The sequence below is a fragment of the Alligator mississippiensis genome, chromosome 12 (genome assembly GCF_030867095.1).
Source record: "Alligator mississippiensis isolate rAllMis1 chromosome 12, rAllMis1, whole genome shotgun sequence".
In the NCBI taxonomy this organism is placed as follows: Eukaryota; Metazoa; Chordata; order Crocodylia; family Alligatoridae; genus Alligator; species Alligator mississippiensis.
Genome location: NC_081835.1, coordinates 51,048,953 through 51,067,709, shown reverse-complemented (window position 1 = coordinate 51,067,709; position 18,757 = coordinate 51,048,953). Strand labels below are relative to the sequence as shown.

At 54.8% G+C, this 18,757-nt stretch overlaps 1 protein-coding gene across 6 annotated transcripts; it reads right to left on the bottom strand.

The window, feature by feature from the left end:
• Positions 1–1,044: 1,044 nt before the first annotated feature.
• Positions 1,045–18,753, bottom strand: LOC102570241 (uncharacterized). 6 transcript variants are annotated; one of them, XM_059715518.1, is made up of 16 exons: positions 18,548–18,753; positions 17,928–18,232; positions 15,077–15,263; positions 13,999–14,230; positions 13,319–13,413; positions 12,856–13,052; positions 12,321–12,399; positions 10,514–10,692; positions 7,177–7,884; positions 6,571–6,783; positions 6,106–6,172; positions 5,246–5,428; positions 4,295–4,515; positions 3,735–3,814; positions 1,858–1,975; positions 1,045–1,191 (listed from the first exon to the last, which is right to left on the bottom strand). In XM_059715518.1, exons 2-16 carry the CDS (start codon positions 18,107–18,109, stop codon positions 1,128–1,130), a joined length of 2,805 nt encoding a protein of 934 aa, XP_059571501.1. In that variant the 5' UTR covers positions 18,110–18,232; positions 18,548–18,753; the 3' UTR covers positions 1,045–1,127. The 6 variants fall into 6 exon arrangements, 5 of the variants coding, with proteins under 5 accessions (XP_059571501.1, XP_059571500.1, XP_059571502.1 ...); XM_059715517.1 differs by lacking the exon at positions 1,045–1,191 and adding an exon at positions 1,198–1,628; XR_009455889.1 differs by lacking the exons at positions 1,045–1,191; positions 1,858–1,975; positions 3,735–3,814 and adding an exon at positions 4,795–5,103 and having other exon boundaries at positions 4,428–4,515.
• Between the last annotated feature and the right edge of the window lie 4 nt (positions 18,754–18,757).

Genomic DNA, 18,757 nt, shown 5'->3' with positions numbered 1-18,757 from the left:
TGAAGCGTGTGCACAACGGCTGGTCCTGCGTCTGGGCGTTGTGGTGATGCGTGGCCTTCCCTCAGTGTGTGTGGTGCAGTGCCCCATGGCTATACCTCTTGGGCATCCCTGTTTGCAAAGGGGTAGAAGAGGGCCCCTCTTCCAGCAAGGGTTTTCCTGTGTACATCTGCATGTGCATAATGTGCTTGCAGGGTTTCCTGTCCTGATGCCACCCTGGCAGATGCCAGCTGCTGGCAATGGTGTGCGGGCCGGGGCAGCTCTCTGGTGCTTCATGGTTGCATCTGCTGGGCATACAGAGCCCTGTTTTGCAGACTGGAGGAGGGGGGCCTTCCCAGTGAGCCAGTCTGTTGGAAAAAATATGATGTGGTAGCACTTGCTGCAGCTGGATCCATGCGGGGCCTCTGCCCATGCAGCCTGGCTTTGTTTTCCAGAAGCACCTTGCTTATGAGGGTGACACTCTTGTGTCATGGAGCTCCCCACATCTCTCTCTCTCCCTTTTTTTAATACACACCGTTGCCCTCTCCTCCCTTTTATTATTGAAAATTTATTTACAGCAGCTGTAAAGGATCTCGAGGCATCAGAAGAACCAAGTACATGAGCAGGAGTGAATCCCACAGCATTTCCAGTCTCCTGTGTGAATGGTGTTGTTGAGTCAGATGGCATCCTGTCACACACTGCCCCCCGTCAGGCTTTGGCAGGCAGCGAGCGTGGGCTGTGTTCCCTGCCTGGGGTGCCCGTATTGGCTGAAATGTGCAGGGATGCTCAGTGTCGGGGAGCGTGTTTTTGATGGATCTTCATGGGATGCTTCGGCTCATAGAAATGTCTCAGCCTCTCCCCACTTCTGTCTACTGCAGGTGACTGAAAACAGGCATGGCAGAGCCATGAGCCAGCCCAGAAACTGGACAATGCACCCTGAGACTGGTCTCGTGTGCCAAGGTCATGTTCAATCAAATGTGAAAGGTCCTGTGGTCATTCTGAGCTGAGGCTGGGGCACTGCACGAGGGCAGGGGCAGGCACACACTTCTGGTGCCATCCTTTGGCTGAGATGTCATCCTGAGCTCTGCTCTGCTGTTGCCAGCGGGTATCTGGTGAGGCAGTCGGGATCCCTGTTGCTTTCACTGACAGCTTCAAGTCCAAGGCTTGGCAGGCACATGGGGGCCCTCTGCTGGGAATAGGCATGAAGTCACATCCCTTGTAAACAAAACCCAGGTTGGGACACGGGGAAATCCAGGCTCCAGGAAAGACACTGCCTCCCCCAGGGCTCATTCAAGGCAGAATCAGGCCATGGACACAGCGCAGGTTTTCCCCCATGACCACAGTTCCCCTGGACACAGCCCTGTCATTGCCCACCAGGACAAGACAGGCCCCATCCAAGGGCTACTGTCCCTGGGAAGCAAAAGCACAAAATAATGGAGCAAGTCTTGTTGCAAAGAACTCAGAAAGACCCTAACAGGTCAGAAATGTCCGTGGCCCTCTGGATTCCTATTTGAAATCTCTGGGTTTCTCTTGTGAGTCACACGTAGGTGCTGGAACACTTAACAGGGCAAATATTGCGTGGCACATCGAAAAGGATCTCATAGCACCTGCATGTGCCGCAGCTCCCTGGTTGAGAATGACTGCACTGGTCCCTGGAAGGCAAAGGAAGCCAGGGGACTGGGCTAGAAACCAGCAACTGCCCTGATCACAGCACACAGGAGCAGGAACATCCCAAGAAACAAGACCATTCTTCAGTCACCCAATATTTCTCCCAAGGCCCCTTCCTCCCATGATCCCTAGTCTGGGCCAGCACAGGGCAAAGTGATGAATTGCCTGTTCTCTTCCCCACAGGAATTTTCTCTGCCCCCAGCCCCGATTTACCTGTGTTTGCTGTTTGATTTCCAGTGCAAGCTCTTGTCTCCCTGGTGAGCTGGAGAAGGTGGCTGAAACCGTCGGGCCTGGGGAGGCGGCTGGCGTTGTGCACAACCCCCCATGAACCCTGTCAAAGAGGAAAGGAGGATCAGTGCTTTTGCTTTCACAGTGGTTCACCCTGAAATCTGGGGGTAACCCTGGCCCATCCGTCCTGCTCGCAGAGTGCAGAGAACCAGGTAGCTGGGAGCTCCCAGCACAAGGCAGGGCCAAACTCTGAGGTTCTGGGGTCACTTCCCCATGCCCTGCACAGCACAACCCGTAACGTGCTCAGCCTGTGGCAGCTTCAGGTCAGCGCTTGCTGCAGGCTACAGACAGTTGGTGGTGTCTGCGGAGCATCCCCTGGGGCAGGGGCCAGCAATGATTTTGGACAGAGGGAGGGCTGCTTACCGAGTTTTGGCAAGCTGTCAAGGGCTGCATGGGTAGCCCCGCCCCTTGACAGGCGCCCCGCCCTCTGGTTGCTGTCTTGTAACCAGAAGTCCCACCCCTCACCCCTGGAAGCACCTACTCCTTTCAGTAAGGGGTTTTGCCATCCCAGAACCAGAAAAATACCAAACTATATTCCAAAAAGTTATCATCTACAACATTAATTTGATTGCAAAAAATATTTTTGTCCTGAATTACGTGCATTTGTGTAGTGTACATAGAGGTGACTGCACAATAGCTTAAACTGAAGTCTTATTCTTGTATATTGTAGGGGGTGGTATAGGTTTGCGGGTGTGTGGGGTGCGGGTATGTATGGGGTGAGGGTGGCTGGGGTTTGTGTATGGCAGTGTGAAGAGAGGCGTAGGTGCATGTGTATAGGGGGGGTGTGGGACTCACCCAATGAACACACACAGAGTGCCCCGTGCCTGTGTATGCGCACGCACACACACAGTGCCCCTGTGCCTGCACGTGCACACACACGCAGCGCCCGTGCCTGCGCGCGCACTCACACGCAGCGCCCCTGTGCCTGCGCGTGCACTCACACGCACACACCCAGTGCCCCTGTGCCTGCGCTCACACACACACACACACACACTCAATGCCCTGTGCCTGCGCACGTGCACACACAGTGCCCCTGTGCCTGCACGCATGCATACACGCGCACACACGCGCCCGTGCCTGTGTGCGCACGCACGCACGCAGCACCCCTGCACGCGCACACACGCACACAGCACCCCTGTGCCTGCGCTCACACACACGCACAGTGCCCCTGTGCATATGCATGCACACACATGCAGCACCCCTGTGCCTGCGCGCGCACTCACACGCACACACCGTGGCCGTGCCTGCGCACGCGCACACACGCACACACCCAGTGCCCCTGTGCCTGCATGCATGCACACACACACGCTCAATGCCCCTGTGCCTGCGCACACGCGCGCACATGCACACACACACTCTCTACCTGCCAATGTGCACGCACACACATACACAACCCTACCAGCGCAGTCCCATGCTCCTGGGTCTGGGATGCAGCCGCCAGGTGGTGCTGGAGCAGGGCAGGAAAGCAGGACACTGTCTGGGGGCGGGAGGGGCTGGGCTTAAGCCTGCTGAGGGCTCCCTCTGGATCCTACTGCCCCTGGCTCCAGCCAGCTTTGACAGGGAGCCAGGGCAAATAAATATTCATTTACTAAATTTTTTAGGGGCTCCGTGGGCTGGATAGAATGGCCCGGCAAGCCGGATCCGGCCCATGGGCCGTATTTTGCCCACCCTTGCCCCAGGCACATATTTTACCGTGGCCTTCCAGTGCTAAAGGCACTTCCCTCCACAGTCCAGTCCTACCTCAGGCGGCAGGACACGCCAAGCCCTGGCATGATAAGAGATCCCCCATGGATGCCAAATACCTTTCCTGGGTGCAAGTGTCTTCCAGGGCCCCAACAGCTGCTGCTTCTCTGTCAGGACAGGGACACAGCCCTGGATAAACCTACACAGCCACAGAAATGAGAGGTATCAAAGCCACGTTTGTTTTGCTAGAGGGCAGATCCCTAGCAGGATCACACCTCCCCCAACTGCTGCAGGGCACTGCCAGGGATATGCTGGGTTAGAACTCTGCTGCCCTGGAGCATAGGCAGTGTCAGGGGCATCTTTGGCATTGGCAGCATGGAAGGGGCATTTGCCAGTACTCCCGATGGCAAAGCTTTGACGTAGAGGCCACACCTGGGCAATAGCAGCCTGGTGGGTGCCAGGAGCGAGTGTTTCCTACCAGGACAGGAGCCGGCTGGGGAAAGCAGTGGATTGCTTCGTGAATGCCTACCTGTCCTGTGGGCCTGGCCGTGACTGCACCCTCTGCTGTAACTGCCTCCTACCCCACTGTGCAGCCAGGGAGCGGTGGGCTCTGGACAGTCTCACTGAGCAGGACACCAAGAGGGCAGGAAGCTGCTCCAGAGGGCAGGCACTCGCTCACCTTGTCTGGGTCATCCCTGGAAGATGCTCACTCCCACATGGAGCTCTGAGCTGCCCCCTGCTCTCCAAGGGGCTGTAGTGCCTACAGCTCAGCTCCTGCTGTTTCGATTCAGTGTGCCTATGTCTCCTCTGCAATAGGGCTGGTCTGGGAAGAGGGTTTGCTGCTCTTGGAGTGCAAGAGCCCTGCCAAGTTGAGCAGGTGAAAGGGAGGGCCATTGCCAGCTGTTAGAGAGACAAGGAGACACCAGGGAGGAACCATGTGAGGGGCTATTCCAAGGGGTCCCGTGCCAGGCTTCCTCCCCATCTCCCCTGGTGTTATGCTGTGGGCTGCTGGGAGCAGACAGGCCAAAGGAAGCTGGTCTCCCGCTAATAGCACATACTTTGCCCTTTATTTTCCAGCGGCACAGCTAGATCTGAGCCATTCCTCAGCTGGCTCTCTCTGAGGGTGCCCGAGCTAGACAGTGCTGACATGGAGGCTTGGGGAAGCTCCATGAAACTTACCCTCTGCCCTGACTGTCCTCAAGCCTCTCCAGAGAAGACTCACTCAGGATCTGGTGTCACCATTGGGCCACAGCAACCCCAAGCTGCCACTCTCCTGAGGAGGTGTATGGGAGCCCATTTCCCAATGGAGTGAGACTCTGGGCTCCTGCCTCTCTACCCCACAGCAGTGGGCTAAAGAGGGGACAAGATCTAGTCTGGCAGCTGAGCTCGCTGCTGCCTGGGTGACTTTTCTCCAGGTTGCATGCACACACTGTGCTAGCAAAGATGCATGTGCATATCCTGTGCAGTCATGCATTCACCCAGATAGGTCTGCAAATGAACACACATACACACTCAAATTCGGAATCAGGGATGCATGCACACACACATTTAAGGATGTGGACACAAGCAAGCATGCACACATGCATAAAAGGAATCACCTGCACAAACATATATGTGCATGCACAGGTACCTTTGGGCCTAGGGGCTTCCTTGTCTTCCCTGGGCTGGTAGAGCCATGTTCCCTGCTGGTCTGAGGTGCAGGCTGCTTGTGGGAGCTCATTGTGTTCAATACCCTCTGCTCTTGTTGCCTGGTGTCTATGTGAAATGGGGCAGTCGGGTGGTTGGGGTGCTTAGTGGAATCTTTCTGTCTCCCCTGTTCACACAATGGTCAATAAACAGTTAGCTTCTCCTCCCACTGCCACTGGTCAGAAGCAGGTGTCACCCTGCCACAGTCACCAGTGCCATAGAGGGGATGCTGGTCCTAGTGACTTGGAGGGGACCACCTAGAGAGGCTCTAGTTTCACTGGAGCCTATGTCCACATAGTCAAGTTACCTCCTAACTCAGTGAGCCCGAACCAATATCCCTAAAGGAGCTGAATTATTCCCCTCCCCATTTTGCAGGGGGCTCATGCCCTTGTGACAGATGGGTAAGCTGACCCCAGATTAATTTCTCTGTACCCTGGCACCAGCAGGCTTCATGCTGACAGTGCAATCACGCTTGGCTGTCCATGAATAGCCCATGGGTCTCAGGTATGTCAGCTCCCTTCAGGGCTCCAGGCCATAGCAGACTCACCAGGAATGGTCAAGTGTCCGACACCAGTTCCTTTGATCTCCAAGTCTCCCGGACCAATAGGCACACAATCCACCCCAGCCAGCAGCCCATTCCCCTCCTTGTTCCTATAACACCCCAACCTGGAGCACCCTCAAGCGTGGTCCCAGCTGCTCAGCCTTCCATCAGCTCTGGAAAGCAGGCGAGCTCAGAGGCACCAGGCTAGTGAGGTTGGAGGCTACTGCCCTGCTCTCTGTGTAGTGGGAATTCCTCATACCCACCTTGGTGAGGACAGGCATGTGAATATCCTGGCTGCATTCTGTGGAGAAGGAGAGAGAAGAGTCTGTCCTGGGTGAGGAAACACAGGAGCCAGGTTAGTGTTGGGCTGAAGACCCATTGCAGATGGGGTAGGGGCCTGAGGTAGAAGATGGAGGGACATGACTCTGAGCAGCAAGCTTGGGGTACAGGGGAAGCATGGGGAGGACATTTGTGCTGAGTCTGTTCCCACTACACAATGGCATGGGGTCTGAGTCACCTCCAGCCAGCCCAGACACCAGCACTGGAGGTGTTATTCCATGGTTGGCAGCATGACAGGGAAGTGCTCTGAGAGGGAAGGTGGAGAGATACCAGGGGACCCCAGGGCCTGCCCCATTTCCTCCTCCTCTTCCCAACTTCAGGGTCCTTGTGGAAGAGGCCCCAGACAGGGCACCACCAGCAGATGTCTGGTTCCAAGCATGGAGCCATACCTGGCTTTGCCAGCAGGTTGCAAGGTGCTCTCACCCTCCTGAATCTTACTGGCCCTTCTGCTCAACTTCAGAGGGAGCCCTGGAGTCTTGGCAGGAGAAGGCTTTGGTGACACTTTCACATCGCCTCTGTCCTTTCCTGGTTCCTGGCTCCTGATGTCTGGGGTCTTGCTAGGAGCTGCCAACTGACTTCTCCAAGGGAAGGAGTAATGGCACCTAAGGAAGCAGGCAAGACACAAAGGAGCTGCATCAGGGCCGTGGGAGAAGAGCCCACATAATGTCCCAAAGCCCAGGGGCTCCCATACCTACTGGAGGGTGTTGGGGACCCTGGCTCAGATCTAAACTAATTTATACTGGTGCAGAGCTCTTTGGACTAGGCTGGGCCTGTTGGAAAGATGGGCAGAAAGGGAGTGGGTGTCATGGTAGTGGCAGACTGTGCATGGTGGGGGACAGGACATCATCTTGGGTGGTTCTGGGCATGGTTGAGGCAGCATCATGCTGGCTGTGTAGGCCCAGACTTGGGAGCAGGACACCAGTGCAGCAGTAGCACTGAATACAACAGAGTCCCTGGGCACCATGGCAATTACTGTGGCTGGAGGGAGGCCTCACCTGCTGATGTTCCCATACTCGTCTCTGAGGGTACACTTGGTGACAGGGCGGCTGACGCTGCGCCCCTCACTGGTGATGGCGCTGACGGTGAAGGTGTACTCTGTGTTAGGCGTGAGCCTGCGGGCCACATAAGAACGCTGGGTACCCAGGTAGACCACCTTTCCATTCAGGCACAGCTCGTAGTTGAAAAAGCGGCCCAGAGGCATCTTGGGCACGTCCCAGGTCACTAGGATCTCACTGCGCCCCAGGATCACAAGAGTTAATCTCTCAGGGGCATGACCCCCCACAGACAGCGTCTTGGCATGCAGCCAGGCCTTCTCCCCTTTGGCTGTGCTGGTGCATGCACAGACACTGAGCCGGTAGCTCATACCTGGGGAGAGGCCTCCCACAATGCAGCCAAGTTCTGAGGTGGTCCCCACCACTGTCCCTTCCCGGTATACCATGTAGTGTTTAATGGTGCCATTGGGCATGGCCGGGGGAGCCCAGCTCAGCTTCAGCTGAGTGGTTGTGCGACCTACAACCTGAAAATCCAAGGGACAGCTGGGCATGGGCTCTTCTCCACGTAACACTGTAGTATCGCTGCAAGGACCACAGTCCTCTTCCATCTCAAGGCACAGCTGGAAATGGTATTTGGGGCATGGCATGCTGCTTGCCAAGATGTAGTGACAGGCTGGACCTCTGTACAGCAGGGCACCACTCTCATACAGCCTAGAGAGCAGAGGAAACAGTAGGTCTACTCAGCACACACAAAAATGTGATGTCCTATGATGGCTATGTGCAGGATCTGGCCCATAGGGGCTGAGGAAAGGAAACAAAGACCAACAGTTGTGTATTGGGGTGTGGTTCTTGCCCCACTGCCCTACATCAGGAATAATGCTGCTGAAGTCAGCGAGGGAAGAGCTGGGCTCTGGGGGTTGGGAGTGTGGCCATGTGGTTTAACTTGCAGTGATCTGGCACCTGCTGGGGCAGGACTTTCATGGAGTCAGAGGCTACATTCTTCTTTCTGCTTGTTGCAGCTTCCAGGGGCACATCTTCCAGTCCCACTGCTGCAGGTTCCCCAGTCAGTGAAAGAAACCAAATTGAAGCTAGAGAGCTTTTCTTCACTGCCAATTTGCTGGTCTGTCCAACTGATGGAGAGGGTGGGGAGGGAGGGGTAAATGCCAAGGCGCACACATCCAAAGCTGTCCTGAGAAAGTAGAGCTTTATGCATACATTCCTCTTTGAACCATCCAATCACAGACCAATACATGGATGCATACAGCAAGATATTATTCCTTTCTCTTGCATACCAGTGCACTACCACGTCAGTCTATTTTTTACATTCCTTGACCGTCAACTTCTAAGTCACTCAGGCTACAAACAGATGTTACATTTATCCTGGCATAAACCATTTCATACTAGGACAAAGTCCAAGCATGCAGATTTTCACATCAGTTGTCCTGGGATAAAACCCCCCCAAAAATGTTTCCTAGATAAAAGGTAGTAATAGTTTATCCCAAGATAGCATAATTGAATCAATGGCAGAAAAGAGGCACTGCATTCAACAGCCCAGTAAGCCCTAGTCAGAAGGGTGGTGTATACACGTCAATCCTGGGATATTTTTGTTCCAGGATAAACAGAGGCACCTATTTCTCTATGATTCCAACATATCCAGGGATAAATGCAATGTCTGTTCCTAGACTTAGGAAGCTACACCTTTTTGAGATGAACCCCTTAGACCAGTGGTCACCAACCAGTGGATCTCGATCCACCATAGATCTTGGAGCCTCTTGGAGTTGATCTGAGGCTGGGATGGGGGGCTGAGTGCCTGCATGCATGCTCGTGCCCCAGCCCAGCAGGTCAGTCCATGGGAAAGGGAAGGGGTGGGGGCTAGATCAAGGCCCCTGTAGTGAGGGAAAAGTGCTGTAAAGGCAGGAGAAGAGGCAAGTTGTGTGGGGCCCCGGCCAGGTGGGACTTACCTGCTGGGGAGGCATGCCCCCAAGTAATTTTTTATCCCTCTGCCTCGATCTGCCCCCACCCCTTCTCTCCCCACAGACTTACCTGTTGGATAGAGGGGGAGGGGGTGGCAGCAGCACACAGGAGATCTCGGTTTGCTTTAAATGCCAAAGGTGATCTCCTGCTTAAAAAAGTTGGAGATCACTGCCTTAGAGTCACAGTCATAGAGCAGTAGGGCTGGAAGGGACCTCCAGAGGTCATTTAGTCCAACCCCCTCCCTGCGGTAGGATCATCCCTATTCCAACCACCTATACAATCTATAATCTAAATTCTATGTAAGATAACTGTCAACCCTGACACAGCACAAGACATCACACCCTAACCTGCCACAGGTAAAGCAGAGGAACCATGGCAGCCAACAAAGGTGTTTCTATAAAAGGTGTCAATAATGCTTGAGAGATCCCAGGTAGAAGTGCACCCCCCACAACAGTGGAAGGCAAAAAACCCCACAGTTAGTGCCAATCTGACCACAGGCTAAAATTCCTTCCTGCCCCCAAATATGGTGATCAATCTGACCCTGAGCAGCGGGACAAGACCTTCTACTCAGGAACCTCTGGCTTTGATCCCAGCAGGAGCGTTGGCACATCCCAGTCAACATCCCCAGCACTGGCTGTTACTGACACCCAATGCCCTTTGAGGGAGGCTTAAAAACACCTTGACACATGTAGCAGGTAAGTGGGGGACGGACATGACAACCCAATCCCAGAAGCATTGGAAATACCCATAGTAGAATATAGGCAAAGCTACACCTAGAATCCTCCCTGACCGGTAGCTGTCCAACCTCTTCTTGAACACCTCTGGTGATGGAGAGTCCACAACTTCCCATGGCAGTCTATTCCACTGTCTCATGATGCTAACAGTGAAGAAATTCTCCCTGATACCCAGTCTAAAACTTACTTTGCTGCACCTTCAAGCCATTGATCCACATCTTCCTTTCTCCAGCAAGAGAAAAGGTGCTTTCCTTCTTCTTCACAGCAGCCCTTCAAGTATCTGAAAACTGCTATCATGCCCCCTCTTAACACTCCACCACCGCCCAGTCTTTCTAGGATATTGAAGCAATCCTAGGGGGCTTTCTATCATCCGAACAGCTAACACTGAAACTCCAGCGGAAATCAAGAGTCACTCCACTGGTGTCCAGTTAGTCTAAAACCAAACTAAGTTCACCATTCAGCCCATTGACTTCAGTGAAATAAGTCTTGTCAGGACTACAGAGATGCAGACAAGAGTGGATCTTGACTCTTAAAAGTCTAAATAGAGGACCAGCCTGGGATCTTTCTACATCATCACCCCAGAGGTTGTCTTGCTCCTCCCTGTAGGCTCCCAGGGTAGAGTGGGCTCTTACCTGTAATGGACCTCAAGCTCGCTCCGAGGCCTAAAGCCTTTCCAGGACACCTGGATTGCCCCAGAATCCAGCACCTTGGCTTCTGGGGGAAGGGGCTTAGGGGGGCGCTGGAGCTTGGCCAGGGTGACGGTCACTTCCTCCAACAGCTCCTTCCCGGCTGTCTTCGAAACAGACAATTGCTGTGTAGAGAGAGCATTGCCGTCACGGCACTCCCAGGGCAGGGCTGTGACTGCAGTGCAGGTAGGTGGTGGTACATAAGCAGGGCTGGGCAGGAAGGAGAGAGGTGGACTGCAGAAAATGTCTATTTCTCAGGAAAATTCAAGTCTCACAATATTTTGGGTAAAATCTGAAATATTTTCACTCAGAGAAGTTTCCTTGGAGTCTCATGGGAACCATAGCTTGGACCCCCCCCCCCCGCCCCAAAATGCTCCCAGTCTTTATACAGCCCAGGTACCCTCATTGGACTACATCCCCCAGAGTGCATCTGGAATATCCCCCCCTTGGAGAATGGCTGCAATGCATCATGGGAGACCCTGGCTGTGGCGCATCATGAGAGAGTGTCGTGCTAGAAGGCAGGGTAGATTTGTATCTATAGTGATACTCAGTGAGGTTGCCTTGAGATCCTTTCAAGGGTGCCGCAAGGTGCCATGCAATGTTAGTGCTTAGGTGGGCAAACACGATTCACAAAATAAAACACAGAAATGTCAAATAGGAATCCACAGTGTTAAATACAGGCTGCCCTGTTGTGGGCTTTCTGAGCTCTTTGCAACAGAAGCATTGCTCTATTATTTTTATGGAGTCAACAAAAGAAAACTAAAAGCTGGCACTTTTTGAGATGTCCTGGTCTAGAAAGGTTAAGAGCCACTGGTCTAGACTAACTGAATCAGATGCAGAGCTTTTTGTAAGCAGCGGCATCATTTATCAGATCCGATAAAGCAAGTTGCTGCTTATTAAAGTGTTTGCATCTCTGCTTTATTTAGTCTGTAAGGTACCACTTATCTTGCCTTCTGCCTGACTTCAGACTAACGTAGCTAACAAAGACCTGTCTCTACTCATAGCAGGGAGTCTGGTCTGCAGAAGGGAGCAAGGACGTAAAGCAACTGACCTACTATTCCCATGAAGCCCTGTGGCAGCACAGCCAAAATGGACCATTTTAGGTTTTGTGCTGGCATTTCTGATGAGAAAGACAGGTTTCCACGCAAGGCAGTCATTCTTCCTGATAACCTTTCTTTTAGTTGAAAACCCATTAGAGAAGCAGTTTTGACAGACCATATTCAACTAGTTGTACACAACTTCTGGGCCGTGACTGAAGGAACAATGCCCAGTGGGCAGTGTCACTTGGTTGTTTGTTGCCCTGGGGAGCGAGCATTTTCCTCTATATCAGAGAAGGGGGGGCAACCTTTCTGGCAGCTCTGATCCCCTTCCGTTGCCGGCTCTGCTGCTCTGCTTTCTGCTCCCCTACCTGACACTGGGCTGCCTGCCCCCTCTTCAGTCTACTGCACACCCCTTGGGACACTTGTGCTGCAGGCCTGCCACCCCTGCTCTCTATTTATACAGCACCTAGCACATTCTGTGTGCAGTCAGAAATAAATGATTGAGGATTTAGTCATACAGTGGTCCAGATTCTGACCTCTAGAGTTATTTGGGAGGCTCCCAGGGGCTTGAGCCTGATTTCTGTTAGCCAGGTCAACCTGGGATCTCTTCAGCGCTGAGCTCTTGGGGAGGTTCTCTGGATGTACTCCAGTGTGGCTGAGACAAACCCGGCCCAGCCTGGCCCACTTCCCCTGCCCTGCCCCTGACAAAGTACCTGCAGAGCACGTTCCAGGTGGGGGTGCTGTCGGAGCTTCACCACACCTGGGCGCTGGCTGGCCAGCACTCTCATTGTCCTGCAAAACAGGAGACACACCGGTCATGCACCCTGTCTAGCAGAGGAGGGGGCTGCTTTCATAGATACCGGGAGCAAGGGAAGGACTATTTGTGTGTCAACCTGATCCAAAGAGTAAGGGTGAATGTGATCTGTAATGGGTCAAAGCCCATGAGTCAGTTAGGGAGGAGCTACCGTTGCCAGTTAAACAAATGGGAATGAGTAAGCAAGGTCTGATCACTCAGCACAGCTCCTCATCACTGACTCCACCCTGGGTGCATGGGAGCTCCATGCCATATTCTTCCACTGCCCCATTACACAGCTTTGTGCCCTCCTGCTTTTTTCCCCATCAGCTCCTACTGCCATGTCACTGCACCTGCCTGTTCCGGGTGATTGGCTCCTACTGCTCTACTGGCCCCTGGGGAAGAAAACTGCCTCCCCCACTGTCCCCACGCATGCGCAGGGAATCAGGACCCACATGGCAGCGAACCAGGAGGACTCCTGCTCCTCTGCACAAAGCAGGTGGCAGAGTGTATCCAGGGCCCAGGGGAAGGCAGGGCTACGCATGACATGGCCATGTCCCTCTCTGCTGGCAGCCAGGCAGCTGAGTGCGAAGCAGGCATTGCGGCTCCCTCCTGAGTCCCCACTGGCCATCACAGACACCAGGGCATGGACCTGAAAAAGAAACATCTCATTGATCACCCAGGCTAGGTTCACCAAGGCTTGTGCCTACTCAGCCAGGTGGTCTGAGCAGACCCAATGCTTCGTCCTGGCACCTGCCTCCTCATCTCATCACATGCAGGGCTGAGGCCAGGCCAGGATGTAGCAGTGGCCAGGAAAAACTCAAGGGGCATTTATTACCTTCTTTTTGAGCATTATTTTCCCATGGAGTCCCTGACAATCCCCTGTGGATTGGAAGGGAACAAGACCAGCCCCCTCACCATGCTGGTGGCTTCTGGGAGGGCAAGGAGCCGGGGGGGACCAAGGTCCATGTCACACAGGCGCCCCAGTGCGAAGGCGGCGTTCATTCTGCAGCCTGAAATCCCAACAAGAAAAAAGGCAGCTCAGAAAGACTGGGCCTTGTCTGCAGGAAGAGGGGGTGGCATGAAGGGCAGATGTGGTGCGAAGGGTGGGGCTGGACAGCTCCTTTGCTCTGTTTGGTTCAGAGTGCCCTAAGATTTGGCAAGAGGACAGCTGGCTGGTTGTGGGGGTGTGCCCAGGTGCCAGGCTGCAGCAGCCCATGGAGAGCAGCGCAGTGCTGCTGACTCAGGCTAGCAGCCAGTCCTGATCAGTCTCATCAACTGTCAGTCTCATCATCTAGCACAAAGAGCTAGAAGAAATTCAGGCTGAGGTTCTAGCTTTGCCAACAGTCCTGTCCAGGCCACCTGAGACTTAAGAGGCTAAAGCCAGGGAAGTTCTAAAGCTAGATAGGAATATATGACAATAGCCAGACAGATGCGTTCTCCTTGGCTATAATTTGTACATATTCCCCAAGGCACATCCCTGCCATGCTCACATGCTCTCTTATTTTCTGATTGCTCACTTCTTCCAAGAAAGTCTCCAAGACACTCCCAGGTCCTGCTCCCCCACCAGCACCAAGCACCTCACCCTTCCAACCCACCTGCTTCCTCTGCCTCCAAGCATGTGATGAGCTGCCTCAGGAGCTGCTCAGCCTGGGGGTGGCTCAGCAGCCTTCTGCAGCCCTCACGGGTGATAGCGAGTCGGGCCAGCACCAAGGCAGAGTTGCTGGCCGTCTGTCTATCAGTCGAGCCCAGCAGCACCACAAGCTTCTCAATGACCTCCTCAGCTTTCGGGTCCCGGAGGAGCCACTGCCGGCCGGGACCTGTCTCCGCCTCAGGAGAGGAAGAAGTGAAACCAAGGGAGCTGGAGAAGTCCCTTAGAAGTGGCAGGAAGGAGTCTGTGGGGGAGGTTAATGGGGCACCAGCTTCCTCCCCTCACACCATCGGCCTCAGATTGGCAGTATTAGCCAGTGGGTAGAGCAGTCAGTACACCTGGGAACTATCTCCAAGGCAGCCACTGTGTGACCGTGGCCCAGCTGCTTCCCCACACTGTGCCTCAGTTTTCCCATCACCAAGACAGCCTCCTTTGTAAAGCATTTAGAGGTCTACCAACAAACCATGCTCTGTCAGGTTGAAGTGTTGTCCAAGCACTAGCAAGGGTAGCCCCACAAGCCAATGCTTCTGCATCAGGTTTTGTAAGTGGGGCTCTGTGCCATAAAGCAGCAGCCCAGTCTGAGCCCGTCCACTCCTCCCAGTCCCAGCTTCCTGCTCAACGGCACATACTCCACAGCATCAGGGACCTTCGGCTCCTCTGAAACATAGGCCCTAGCCCTCTGACCTGCAGGCGATGAAGGCCATACCTTGCCAGGGTGACGGCGCATGCAGTTGACTAACTGGGGAGGTTGTGGGCAGGGCCCAAGGCCTGGAGACACAGGCCAGCAGCTCAGCAAGGCTTGGAGGCTGTGCCTCTGAAGGCACAAGAGAGGGAAACTGGGCATTAGGGATGAGCTTTGTGCCAGCTACAATCCCTCAGAAGTCCCACATACCTACCCAAGGGGGTATACATGCAGTGATTTATGGCCCTTTCTTTATACAGAACTTGAGGCTGCTTCACTCTGCCTGAGATAGAATTGCCCCTTAACCTCCCAACCCACCCCTATTTCACCCTGAGGTCCTTACCAGAGAGGCCAGGGTGCCTGCTGCATTCATCACAGCCTCTCCATCGTCCCAGGTCAGCATGGCACTCAGCATGCCCAGGAGAACCCCAGAGTCTGAATCATGGCCCTCTGCCAGTGCCACCAGGCGTGCCACTCCAGTCTCATGTTCTGCAATGGTCCCCAGGATGTAGGCGGCATAGCTGCACAGCCTGGCACAGACAGCAGAGTGCCAGTCAGGATGTGGGTGCCTTCATACCCTACCCACCCAGCACAGAGGTCGGTAGCAAGACTCCTGCTTCCTCCCAGGTGGGCAGGGCTGCAGAGATGCTAGCTAGGAGCTGGGTGCAGGATATAGAACCCTTGGCTGGTCATGGCAAGGGCAGAGAAGGCCCCTTGTGCCACCATGTTAAAGGTCACCTACCATGGCAAGGGGCCATGTTTCCCAAGGGCTGTGACTAGATTTTTTTAGGCTGGCCTAGGAGCCTATAAAGTCTAACAGTTTTAGTTGTAGGCTTTTAAGCATTTTAGTTGTAGGCTTTTAAGCATATGCATTTGAGGTATGGGCGAACATGTGCTTATGGGTACAGATATGGGTACATGTGTGTGTATTGGTATGTATATGCATATACATGAAGATCCCAATGCTGGCCAGAAGCTCAGCAAATAGGTCTTTCCTGTGGCTGAGTGAGACTGACACACTCTGAGCCCAAGCAAACTCAGTGCCTCTGGAGCCCTGAGCTGCTGGCTGGCACTCTTAGCTTCATCCTCACTAGAGACCCTTCCCAAGCCCACTGGAAGGGAGAGTACGCACTACCTGGGAGGTGGCTCACATCTGCTTTGTGCACGGGTGAAATGTTAAAGCTACAGCCAGGGACCCTGACAACCATCCCAGTGCCAACAGGTGAGAGCAGAGGTGTGGGGAGGACAAGAGCTAAAACAAGGCATGCAGAAAGAATGCAAGGTGAAGCTGAGGCCCAGTGCTGGAAGCCATCAGAGGACAAAGGGGCCCTGATCTTGTGCTGTCCCTGGGGAGAGGCTGAGCATCCTTGGGTGCAGACAGGACAGGCTAAGTGTGCTTGTGATGCTCTGATCTGGTGTGAAGTAGGATAGGTCAGTGGAAGTCACAGCTCCAAGCCGAAGCCTGCCTCCACCAGGCTGTTTTGGCTGTTACCATGGCAAGGCCCTTGCTGCTGACCTTTGGGCCTTCTGCAGCAGGATGACCGTTCCCACACCATGCCTCTCAGCAGGGACTGTGGAAGGAACAGAAAGCCCGCATACCCCCTTAGGCCAGGCCACTGCTCTCCCAGCACCCTGAGGGACCCTTACATCAGAATCTGCCCACAAACAGGGGCAGGGGGCACCAGGGGAGGAGGGGTGGTGCAAAAGTGGGTGGAGGAGATGAAAGAGGCACGGCGTGGGAAGCAGAGAGGTGTGAGAGCATCCATGTATCTCTCACCCAGCTCAGCTCCCTGCTGGGGCCCTGGGTTGCTGCCAAGGCTCTGCCAAGGGAAAGCCCTAGACTCTGTGTACACACTCAGTGAAACAAAGCCCAGGCTCGTGCTGGGATTGGCAGTAGCTTGACTTGCACATGAATAAAAACCACACAGGGCCAAGCTCATCTCTGGCATAAGCAGCTGCAACCTCCCCCGCCTCAACTGAGAACAGCTGCTGCTTAGACCACGGATCCAGTGCTGCCTTGGTATATTTGGGCAGTAGCTGTTTCACCCAGTCTGGGGGCACAACTCGGGGCCCAGCTGTGCCCCACCATATTGCCCTGGGAGGCTCAGAGCACATGGACACTCACTCCAGCATGTGCCTTCTTCCCACCAAAGCTGCTTTAGGGTCCAGCAGTGAAAAGGTTAAAAGATTAGCTTTTGGTGCCTGCAGCTCCCTTACCCCATGCCTGGACTCCTTGTCCTTGATGTTCCTCAGCTGCTTTGGCCTCAGCTTAAGTGTCCAGCAGCCTCCAGCTGTCTGCTAGAGGCTAAAGTCCCTGGGTAGGAGCCTTCTAGGATGCCACCACCTGGCCCCTGGGAGCAGCCAGGGGTGAGGGGGACCGGTGGGTGTCTCCAGACAAGGAAAAGAACAGAGCAGCCTCAATGCACAAAGAGAATGCAGCTAGCTCCGAGCCAGGCAGGGGAAGCTATGCCACACAGCTGAGTGGCACAGCTGGCTCCTCCAGATGTTGGGGGCTTTGCCATGGCTGGAGTCAGAGCTCAGGCCCTAGCACTGGGCAGAGGTCTGAACCCTTGCTGTTTGAACAGCAGTAGCACAGCCTCCACAGCCTCTGCCAAGCTTGGGCCCTGTTTGCCTTGCTTTGTAGCTGTGTACTGTGTTATGACAGCTTGCTGGGTGCAAACACCATATGCACAATGGGAGCCATTTATCTTCTCCCAGCCTGTTGCTACACAGCAAACACCAGGGCAAAGGCTCCCATTGTCCCGTCTCCATAGGACATCCATCAGGTGGTTGGGAGACAGCAAAGTAGGGCCCAATCCCAAGCTATACCTCATTGAAAGCCTGATCCAAAGCCCACTGGAAACTTGCTACCGATTCCCAGAGGCTTCAGATTGGGTCTTCACAGGGCCTGGCCGGGACCAGGGTCCTGTGCAGGGACCAGGACTGCTCCGTAGTTTCTGTTAATCCACCTGTTCAGGGACTGGAGCTTTCAACTGCCCATCACCCATTGTGCCCACCTCAGGGGACCCCGGCTAGCCATGGAACGGCTTAGTGAACAGAGCTCAAGTAAGCCACAGGGATAAAGTGAATGCAAACTAGGGCACAGCTATCTCCATCACACAGTACGCATGGGATAACTGTGCATGCGCAGGGCTGTGCTACAGAGGCATGCTGACCCCTCAGACCTCACTCACCTGACATCAGGAACAGCCAAAAGCTTGCAGAGAGCCCACAAGTACTCCTCACATTTGGCATCTCCCAGGAAAGCCTCGAGCGTGCTTTCTTTGTCCAGCTGGAGGTCACCCAATAGGCCCTGGATAGCTGGTACCGCCTGCCCGGGATCAGGGGACAGCAGCAGGGGGAGGAGGCTGCACATCTCAGCAGGCTGACTGGACCACAAGGACAGGAGCAAACTTCCAGCTAAGCTACATCCCCTGCCCTGCCAGCACCTTCTGGGAGCCAGCAGCAAGGTCTGCGTGGGCAGCTGCACACCAGCCTCCTGCAAGCAACAGACAGGGCAGCACTGCTGGCACAAGCTCCAGACACGTGCTACCCCCTGGAACCGCTGGAAGGGGCAGGTGCAAAACCAGGAGTTTGTATCCCGCCCGGGAGGGTTTTGTTTCTTTTCTCCCTTGTTCCTTTCCCTTCCCTCTCTCCTCAGCCTGGCTGCCCGGAGCAAGTGCCCCAGCGCGGGCTGTGGGCGCCCACCTCACGCCCCGACACCAGCCCAAGGCTGGGAGGAGGCCGGTCGCTGCAGGAGACGGGTGCGGGCGCGGGGCCCACCCGAGGGCCGGGCTGCCGGGGAAGGAGTCACCTGGCTCCTGGGCTGCTTCGCTGTCGGCTGGGATTTAAAGGACTCTGTCTCCGGCAGCCAAACGCGTCTCGGGGGAGCCCGGAGCCCGCACCGCTGGGAGCCGGAGCCGGAGCTGGGCCGGGCCCGGGCGGGGAACAGCGGCGGCGGCAGCGCCGTTGGGGCTGGGGTCGGGCCCCTGCACGGACCCGGCTGGACGGCGCGGCACCCACA

Excerpts from the sequence above, each read along its gene's own strand:
- LOC102570241 (XM_059715517.1), bottom strand. The coding sequence starts at position 18,109 with ATGTGCAGCCTCCTCCCCCTGCTGCTGTCCCCTGATCCCGGGCAGGCG. Across the intron at positions 7,885-10,513 it reads GAGCTTGAGGTCCATTACAG|GCTGTATGAGAGTGGTGCCC; the intron begins GTAAGAGCCCAC and ends TCTGCTCTCTAG. Across the intron at positions 5,429-6,105 it reads ACATGCCTGTCCTCACCAAG|GGGAGACAGAAAGATTCCAC; the intron begins GTGGGTATGAGG and ends TTGTGTGAACAG.